We start from the raw sequence: 10,000 nt of genomic DNA on the forward strand, positions 1-10,000 counted from the left end.
AAAAACGCAGTAGAAACCAACACACACGCCCGCGGACACAACACCTAAAACCGGAATTTGTAGGATCTAAATTATGCACAAAACAAATTATTACGTCGAGCTTCTGGCCCTGGTCCTTGGCGTAATGGTGTGCCCAGCGAAAAAGGGAATCGAATTGCTGTCGAGTGCTCGAGCGCGAGCAGCATTCGGTTTTGTTAATAGAGAGCAGCATCAATGTGACCTAAACGCGGGTACCGCTGGATGATGTTTATAATGAGGTGGCAAGCGACGCAGCAGTAGGAAGGGATTCAGGGACCACGCGACGCTGCGAGGCGATACCGGAACGATAAAACAGGGAACAAGGATTCGAGCGCGAGCAGCTTTAATGTTGCATGATGATGGTTACCGGACGTGGCGGGCACCCTTCGGATCGCTGTTTTTCCCTTTTTCGATAGCATCTCAACTTGGAACAGCTGCCGGGACCGGCGTGTGTGTGTGTGCTGTGCCGTGTCGCGTTATGCTTTTATGCTTGGTCGGATGCTGGCATGTGAGAGCGAGTGCGCCCGGCGCTGTTCATGTTGCTGTCAACGATGCTGCTGCTGCTGCTTGTCATTTGTGCACGCGGTTAATCGTCGTGGTCCCATTACTGTCTGGTTCTTCTGGTTCTACACCAAGAGCATCATAGAGCTCTTGGATCAGTGTTGGAGAATTGTATTTTTTACCGAATCTCTACACGGGCGCGAGAAAGCTGAAAATGAGATGAGAATGAAAAAGGCGAGAATGTCAAATCCCATACATTTGTGACAGCCTACTTGTATCTTTACATTTCCATTTGTATGGGATTTGACATTCTCAACTTTTTCATTCTCATCTCATTTTCAGCTTTCTCGCGCCCGTGTAGATGAAGTGTTAGAACAGCTATGTTTTGGAATAGCAGCTCGATTCTGACAGTACTTTCGGTACAATCAAAGTAGACGTTGCTTTGCGCAGAAATCCTTGTTATTGTTTATCTGCCATTGAATTCTGCTTTGGTTTCTGCAGAAATTGTTTAAGAAATATCGAATTGTTTTTCAATTAGAGCAGTATCCACCATCCAATAAGCAGTGAAATGAATAACCACGATGACTCAATGGACAGCGAAACCTTCATAAAAACGCGGACCATTAATTGACGAAAGGAACCCCGTATCTGGAACCCCTTTCGCCACTCCGAAACCACAATAAGCGGGAGCAATTTGGGTCCGACCGATAATGAACGTTATCGGTAATCAGTAGTAGGGGGTATATCGAATGCCCTCGTGCGCGTGTGTGTGTGTACCAGGCGAAGGGAGAAGGGTGTTGTGCGCACGCGAGGCGGTCGATAAGCAACAAGGACGAATTAAATAACCAACCCTTAATCTCCTAATTGTGTATACACTTTCTGTTGTTAACCAACTGAAGCCTGGTGCGCGTGACTGCGATCTGCGATCCCCGCTTGTCCCCGACGAGTCCTTAGTGGTTCTCCATGTCCTCATGTGCGTGTGCGTGTGTGTGTGTTTGGTCAATCGTTTTGCGTGTCGTCGTCGTGGTCGTCGTCGAGCCTTATTTCGAACTTCAGGTTTCAGGCCCTACAGGCCCTACGGGCTCACGGAGGCTACTTAAAGCATTATGCTACTGTTATCGTGGTATCTCTTTCTCTTTCCCTCTCTCTCTGTTTTTCGTGTCCTTCCGCCTCTCGGGTGTCCCCCATAGCCGCCGGGCATCGGATTTTTCTATTTATATTTCAATTACACCCTTCAATCTGCCCACCAGCACCACCACTAAAGGTGTGCGTGAAGGAAGGAAGCAAGGAAAGGGCGAAAGCGAACAAGAGCCCCTGTCATCAACCCCTGTTTCCACGTTTCACAACACATGAACACACACACACAGACACACACACACGGACATGTGCGTGTGCGCGCGCGCCTCAATGCTGGGCGCAGAGGAGGGTGAACGTTCCGTTCGTGACGTGACGGTGGCGCTAAAATGGTTAGCTTCTCGTTCCTTCCTCCAGCTGCTCCTCTCGGGAAGGCCGGGAAGGACCGTGAGGCAATTTTCTTTCTTTTCGTTTCGTTTCTCCCGTCCCTGTCTCTCGCCCCCTCTCTCTCTCTCTCTCTCGGTCCTGTCATTGCCTTTTGCCGCCTCGCACTCACCACCGAGCGACCGATTTTTGGCATTATTGCTTCCGTTTGTTACCATTTCCTGTGTGTGTGTGTGTGCGTCGTCATTATGGGCACTTTTGTTGCCACCGTGCCCGCATACCCCTGCCTCTCTGTCCGTGTGTGTGTGTGTGTGTGTGTCAAAAGGAATCGATGAATACCATCGTGCGTGATATGGGTCTCCGGTTCTCTCTGCCTTTCTGTCTCTTGCTACCTCCCTTGGCACATCTGCCTCACTCTCAATACTCACCGTACGATCGACCGACCGACCGACCGAACGACCGACCAACCAATCGACCCCTATTAATTCGCGTATGTGATTTCTACCCTCGGCGCTCGGCAGTCCAGGACCGGTGGTGCCCTATTTCCCGTCATCCCCTATCGATGTCAGTAGGGCGAACAGCGCGTTCCCTTCGGAAAATGCCGTGTGTGTTGCGCGTGTGTGTTTACGAGGTTGATTGTGTTGTGTTCCCTCCCTTATCTCCCCTGGAGCGGCGTCCCCCCGTTTTTTGCCTGATTCGCTTCTGCTTCTCGTTTCGCTTCGCATAAGTGTCGATTTGCTTTGTTCACAGTTTTTCCCCGTTACCCGTTTCTCCGAGGGCCTTTATTCCTGCCTTCACGTGTAAAAGGAGACCTCCTGCGTCCCTCCTGCGGTCCTGTCGCACGCACGCGTTTTTCGGTTTTGCGCTTCCGCATACACACCATTCACCTATTCTTGGGTTGGGCAAAAAATTTGAAAGCCAAAAGGAGATTCCCTTCGTCCCCTCTTTCCCCGTGGACTGCTGGCAGGAATCAAATATTATTGTTATTATTGTGTCTGCATTCGTGTGTGTGTGTGTCCCCTCGGCTCGGGGCTCATCAATTTGCTACCCCATTTTCTCGGTCCCCGGTTGCTTCTTCCATGCTCTACACGTTCACAGTTTTCGGGGTTTTCGGTTTCGTGAGGCAGCTAATTCTGATACCAACGAGAGTGGCTGTCGTGGTCGTGGCCCTGGCCGCTGAAGATAACTCTCGGTCATCTTGGCGGCTCGATTTCTGGGGGAAAGGTTTCGAGTTTCATTGACTTTTCTTCTTCGCTTTTTTTTGCACGTGCACACACACACATGGTCTCTTTCTGTCGTATGTAGTGGCCGGTTCTAATTTTCCAGGGCCCTGGACTGGACCACTGGACTGGGCGTTTGTGGATATCTTGATCATCTGTCGCTAGTTAGTGAGTGTCGGAGTGAGTGATTCGTTTTGTTGATTCTCCGGATTATGGTTGGCCGGTCCAGATAAGGGGTACAGGGAGGCGAGTGACCGAAGGCTGTGGTCACTACTATGCCTTCGCCACGGATGCTAGCCATTTAAGGGTGTTTGGAGTTTACTTTGACGCCAGTTACAGTGTTTGAGAAACATGGTAATGGATACATAGTTTCAATCATTTTATCATGATTGTCCTGATCGTTGGTCGGTCAGAACTAATCTTTCTGCAATTTTACGCTCATTACTGATAGCCAGCTGTTCTCTTGTATCACTGTTACATGCATTCTTATTGCTAAAACATACAGTTCAGAACGTCTCCTTATTGTTTGTTAAAAACTGAACTTTTGCTCTGGTGAGCAAGCAATAGCCGCATCATCAACACACAACGACACACATACAGAGCGTACGGCGCATAGCTTTGACCCCCTGGAGTGGCGAGATGACCCCAAAGAAAATGTGTGGCCACAGCATGAAGGGGCATGAATGGCGCCACGGGACGCAACTGTTTTCAATCGACTCGGCGTGGAAGTGGAAGTGGAAGTGGAAGTGGGATGTTGATCGTGTTATATAGTTCGACCGATAAAGGGTGGCAAACCATAACGGGCTGATGATTGGGGTGGTAGAATGTGCCGCGAGAGCGTGTTTTCGATCCAATCTTCGCTTGCGTCCATGTAGAGATGGCGCCTGAAATTGTGTTAGAGGGAAGAGGATACTGTGTGTAGTGGTAAAGCAATATTGAACCCAATTCGAAGTTGCGAAAGAGGGTTCGATTCGCCGGAAGAACTAGACCGTTAAGCGACACATGAAAACAAATCAATTGGTTTGTTTTATGAAGTGTTTTTATGATTCTGATTATGGGTTGAAAATGTAGATCTTATTACTACAGTAATTTCTGTTTTGTTTTTCGACAAATAGTACAATGATTGCAGCATTCTTGAAACAGTTTATCGGTGCTATAGATTGTTTCAAAATGATATGAAACCAAGCTAGAAGAATATGGCCCCTTGAGTGGTAGTTAAATCTGTATAAACTGCTCTCCGTATCCACAAAATGAAGCATAGGAATAGAAACAGGGGATAACAACATTGACATGTAAATGCGAATCGATTAATAAAAGAAGATTCATCCTGGCGCCTTAAAAGAGGGAACCGGCTAATGATAAACAGATTCCCATTCCACGAAGCACCCGGACGCTTCAGGGTGCATTATCTGAAATAGGTTGAAGCATTACTGCGGCACTGCGGGGATTTTTTTTTCTTCTTTCTAATGAATATTCATCAGTAAGCAGCAACAACAACCGTTTCATCAGTGAAAGGGGAAAATCGGTATCGTGATATCAATTTGCGTCTTGGAGCTTGGAGGACAGATTGCTGTCTCTCTCTACCCTTCCGGAAGCTGTTTATAATTGAAGAGTTTATAAAAAACGGAAAGTAAAACGAAACGCGTAAAGAAAAAGGAACCTAAACATTATCTTAAGTAACCTCTCACATCGATGTTTAGTGGAAGAAAAGGTTATCTAGAATGCTCAATATCGTCTCGTCCAATTTTTTTTTGTTAAATTCTCGATTCTCCCTCCATCTCGCTGGAAGGAAAAGAAAAAAAGGATTTCCATTGCAAGGAGGGGGTTTAAAAAGTATTGCGAATCATCATTTCGCTTTCGCTCGCTTGCTAATGGATACAAATTAAATCACTTGCCACCGAATATACCGGGCAGGGGTTACCCAGAGCCTCACGCCAGCTCACGGTCACAGTCGCCATGGACGTGTCCGAGTTCAAGCGAGAGAATACACGGTCGATTAATATTCATTCGTGTTGCATGATCCTTTACCATCGCCTCGGAGCACCCCAGGTCCATTCAGCTGTGTTGGGTAAAGTTCCAGGCGGCGACCCCTGTTCCCGCTGGATTGAATGTTTATAAGAACGGGAATTTAAAGCTTAACGCAACAAGAGAGTAAAAAAAAAACGAGGACCAATATTTTGTACCCTCTCCCATCATTGAGCCGCTTGCGCTCGCGGAATTGTTGGATTTATTTTTGTTTCCTTTTAGCTTGAAGGAATGGAGAAGAAGATGAAGAAGGAAAAAACAAATATTTTGTTTCGCCCTTTTCCCCCTTTTTTTGCTTTACCGTTGCTAATGCTTTGCGAAGGATCACAAATCCATCATGAATGATGATGATGAGGATGATACTGGAAACAATTTCCATTAGAGAGTTTTTTTAATTGGGTACCAGATCGGTTATCAAAGGAAACACCTGGGATGAAATCTTTTTCAAGGGATAGACAATGTGAGGGTAGAGGAACGTACTTGAAATTTTACATCTCCATGGTTACCCATTTTTTTATTTATCGTTTATAATCACAGTATGTGCAGAGATTGTCCTGTTCCATGCACCTCAATCACCGATTTCGAAGAAAGATGGTTGATTTATTATCCTTTCTACACCTCGTCTGCCTCGTGGTACGGTGCTCTACTGCCACTGCCAGACACTTTGCTAGTCGGAAGTCAAGCATACTTTCTATTATCGTATTTTATTTGTTCTCGTCTCGGCTATCTGCGGCACCTTTTCTGTGTGCAGTGGTGTGGTGTGGGATGGTGAAAATTTTCCTAACGGATCCAATAACAAGTGGAAATTACTAAGCGTCAAGCAAGGGAGAGAGAGAAAGAGAGAGGGGAAAAGGAAGCGGAACGATGCTCTCGCACACTCCCTGCGCCACCAAACGGTGTGTTCTGTTCGTTTAATTTGATTTCAGTTCCGCTCGAGACCAACAGAGGCGGCGACCTTGTGTGTATTTCTCGGGAAAACCGGCCCGGGTTTCCACCGAGCTTTTACAACACCGTCTGTGTCCCTAATTCGCTTCACTCCAGCGCTCCAACCACAACGATCCCTCCCCCCTCTTAGGGCTTTGTTTTGTCTTCGTCGTCGTCGTCGTCGTCTCTCTCCCTCTTTCTTTTTCTTATCGTTAAATATTTTGTAACTCAACTCCCGAAGGCTGCGCTCCCTCCCTGCCACAACGCGGCGTTGCTGTTGCTGGTTGGTTGGTTGGGTGTTCCGTGAAAATTTTCTTTCAACATGTTTTTGTCTTGTGAATTCCTCTCTTCTTCCGGGCAACCGTTTTCTTTATATTTTTATGCGTTGCGTCTGCAACTTCCAGCCTTCCATTCTCCTCCAAGCGATGCAAGGATACTGACTGTGAGCCCCAACCCAGCGAGTATTACGTTTCACATTGTAGCTTATTTTCCAGCATCATCATCCCCCGCCCGGAGTCGCCCGTTTTGCGATCCGGGAACGAGGAGAAGGTAAACCGTTTTTCACAATATAATGAAGTGAAATGCAGCGACAGACGAGAAACGGTTTCCCTGTCCGCTTTTGCGATCCCTGTTTTGCGAAAGAACGCAAGTAAATACAGGAAAACACAGAAAAAACCGCTCAGTTTCCTGCCCAGTTTTCTTCGTAACTTGTTAGCATTTGTTTTCCTCTATTTTTCGTTGTTTTCGCTTCTTGAAGTTCGTTTGTCTGTTCTGTTGTCTGGCTTGACAGATTCTTTTGGTTTTAGTTAGAGAAATTTTAATTGATTGTAGATATTGTTTTGGTCAGAGACAACACAAGATATTGTTTTTATTCTTGTTAAGTTTTTGTGTTAAACTGACATGAATCCCCTATTCGCAGTAAACATAACTTTACCTTTGTATCTAACAGTTTATTAAACCATTTTTGCGATCTAAACAATCTTCTTGGAAATTCAAGACGAACATCTACAAAGTCTTTACCGCATTTTTATGGTGAAACCATTCAGCCACAATGTACGTACCAACCTTATCAACTCACTTTCTCCTACCATCGTTAAACTATATCCAACATAAGTCCTAAGCGGCCACCAAACTCAATCATGAAACTCTGCCACGAATGAACGAACGAAAGAACGTGGGGCTCAGGACGAGCGAAAGAAAAATAAAACCGATTTTACCACTCCCTCCTTAGGCAAATGAAAGAAAAAAACGAATGGAAAATGGAAAAAGTAAAGCACAACGAACCGTTACACACCTCCTCCCCTTATCCGCCCAATTTCCATCATCAAACAAATATTTGCAAAAATGTGTTAAATTAAATATTCAACAGATTTCATACGTTCGTCCGGCGACGGCGGCGGCAGCGAATTTCGTTCTCTTCCTCGCGAATATCGCTTCCTGAGTGAATGGTAGCAGCAGCAGCAGCAGCAGCACGTCCCGAGGCCCCTCGGGGCCTGTCTGCGGTGGTGCTTGTGGTGGCACGATGGTGTCTATCTACATTTTCATTTCCTAGCCAGAGCAGAAGGCAAGTCGGCAACAGGCCGACAAGAGTTGGGGGGCCGAGTTTAAAACAAAAAAAAAAATGAATAAACGAGACACAAGGTAGCTCAAGGCTCTTCTGTGCCTGTGTTTCTAACATCACACAACCATATAAGCAACTGAGCGCTGGAGGTGTGGCAGAGAAATGTAGAACGGAAACGGATGAGAATGTGCCACTTCGGGCATGTTTTGCCTTTTTTCCGTTCGCTTCTCTACAACATCCTTCATCCAACTGGCGACTACCGGTGCGAGTGTCGTAGGAAAAGGTACAACAATTCATCGCTTTTACGCTCACAAACCTCAGATTGTCGTTGTGCTCTAGACTTTCTCTCGGTGTTGGTCTGGTCACGGGGGTGATTTATCAAAATGAAGAAAAAAGAAGAACAGGGGACCAACAAGATAAAACAAATGAAGTTAAAGGGAACGAAAACAAAGCAATAACAACAACAAGAGAAGGACAGGATCACTGGCCACTGGGTACTAAATAGAGCTCCCAGGAACAGTGTACTTGTGTACCCGGAATCCGTTGCTAACCGCTGCTGCTGCTGCTGCTGCTGCTGCTGCTGCTAGATCGCAAAGCATGAACCGAAGGGATGTTTGGCAAAACCAAAAAAAATATGGGGATGAGCTCCACCCCACCCAAGGGGGCGGGAGTTTTTGGTTTGATCCGACGGTCTACGGTACACCCCTGTGCTGCTGATGCCAAGCCATTCCGAGCGTGGCCATGGCTTCGGTGATTCGTGTCCTTTGAACCGGAATCATGGCACAAGCATCACACCGACTAACTATGTTTGCAGTTCTCACCACCACCACCACCACCACCACTAGCACCTCGATCATGCAACGGTGGGATGCACGAGTCGGAGAGATGGATGAATGTTTTATGCCATCAAACCAACCCCCTCGCCCACTCCACCAGATGCTCCTGGATGAAGTGCGCTCCATTCGGACTATGTTTCGTTGAATGTGATGAAGTCTAGTGCTTTGTTTGACTTTTTTTCCCCACGAAACATGGTAGCTTTCCCTGTTTCAGATCCCACTTTTGTGTTTTGCAGAATTTGCAGGAATCTCTTCGTCTGTTTTGTAGCTTAAAATGCACTCGGCGTCCTAAAATAGACAAAAAAAACTACTCGATGAGGAGCGCTTGTTACGTTTATTCCAGCAACTAGCTTCTTGTACCTGTAAAGCATCAACTTATCGGGTACGTTCTCTCCACACACACACACACCACAGGACGAGTAAACATCGATTCGTCGAACCGTTTTAATTGCTCTGAAAGTAGACTCCTCTTCATTTACCATCTGGTCGAACCTGGTGGGACGGAAGAAGGGTTTTGCGTCTGTTTGCCATTCGATTAGGCAAAAGACACGGGGAAACAAAAGCATGCTTTTGCATCCCTGTTACGGAAGCTAACGTTCGGCAAAATCTGTTACATCGGCGCACTATCGAACAGCAAGCATCAGCATGAGGATGCTGTTCCTAGTTCCAGTGCTATCGTGTTAGCTCAAGTAATGCATGTTTCAAGTGGTGTACATCGACCGGTGGTTCTTGATATTCCTGGTCAGTATCATGAATGAACGATTGGACACATACAAGAGTAGAATACAGGCAGCAGCAACTCAGTGCACTCTCGCTCTCAACTACTTGTTATTTTAGATTCATTCGCAGTTTTACAGTTAATAATATCGTTTTCCTTTCTTTCTTTTTTTCTTCCCTTCTCTAGACTGAAACTCGAGTGTGATAAACTGGCGAGCGAAAAAACAGAAATGCAGAGACATTATGTGATGGTAAGTACCTCAGCATTAATATACCATAGAAAAAAAATGTTTTCTATAAACTTTATAATGAAGCGAAAGGTTTCTGCTTTCTCATTACGGGAGAAAGTAGTTTGTTCATTACGCAGTTTGATGTTAAAAATGATATACTCATCCGTCAATGGAGGCGCCTGGTTTTTTGTAAATTTTAACGATTCATTTATGACGTACTTGAATGCGATTTTCAATAAATCGTAGTAACCTTATAAATACTAACCCGTTCAATAACTTACTGATGATCGATTCGTTGGCGATTGTCCTTCGCCGTCAGCGAAACGACGACGATGAGCATAAATCTGCATCGTGGTAAACATCTCTTGAGCTCTTGTGTCCCTTCCTTTGCGTCATTCCGTGTCGATGTCTGTTTGTCTGGCCAGACATACTTTCCATTCCACGTATCTCACCTGCTGTGCTGCTAAGCGGATAAATTGCAACGTTATCATCGCTGGAGAGCGTTTCCTT

At 46.0% G+C, this 10,000-nt stretch overlaps 1 protein-coding gene across 11 annotated transcripts in view; it reads left to right on the forward strand.

Moving 5' to 3' along the window:
- The window catches only part of LOC125950181 (protein groucho), a 178,093-nt gene that overhangs the window by 107,753 nt on the left and 60,340 nt on the right, over positions 1–10,000 (forward strand). For all 11 annotated transcript variants that reach the window (XM_049677911.1, XM_049677915.1, XM_049677920.1 and 8 more), the window contains one exon: positions 9,448–9,511. In XM_049677911.1, coding sequence (XP_049533868.1) covers positions 9,448–9,511 — 64 coding nt within the window. The remainder of the gene's footprint in view (positions 1–9,447; positions 9,512–10,000) is intronic.

Source organism: Anopheles darlingi, chromosome 2 (genome assembly GCF_943734745.1).
Source record: "Anopheles darlingi chromosome 2, idAnoDarlMG_H_01, whole genome shotgun sequence".
Taxonomy (NCBI): Eukaryota; Metazoa; Arthropoda; class Insecta; order Diptera; family Culicidae; genus Anopheles; species Anopheles darlingi.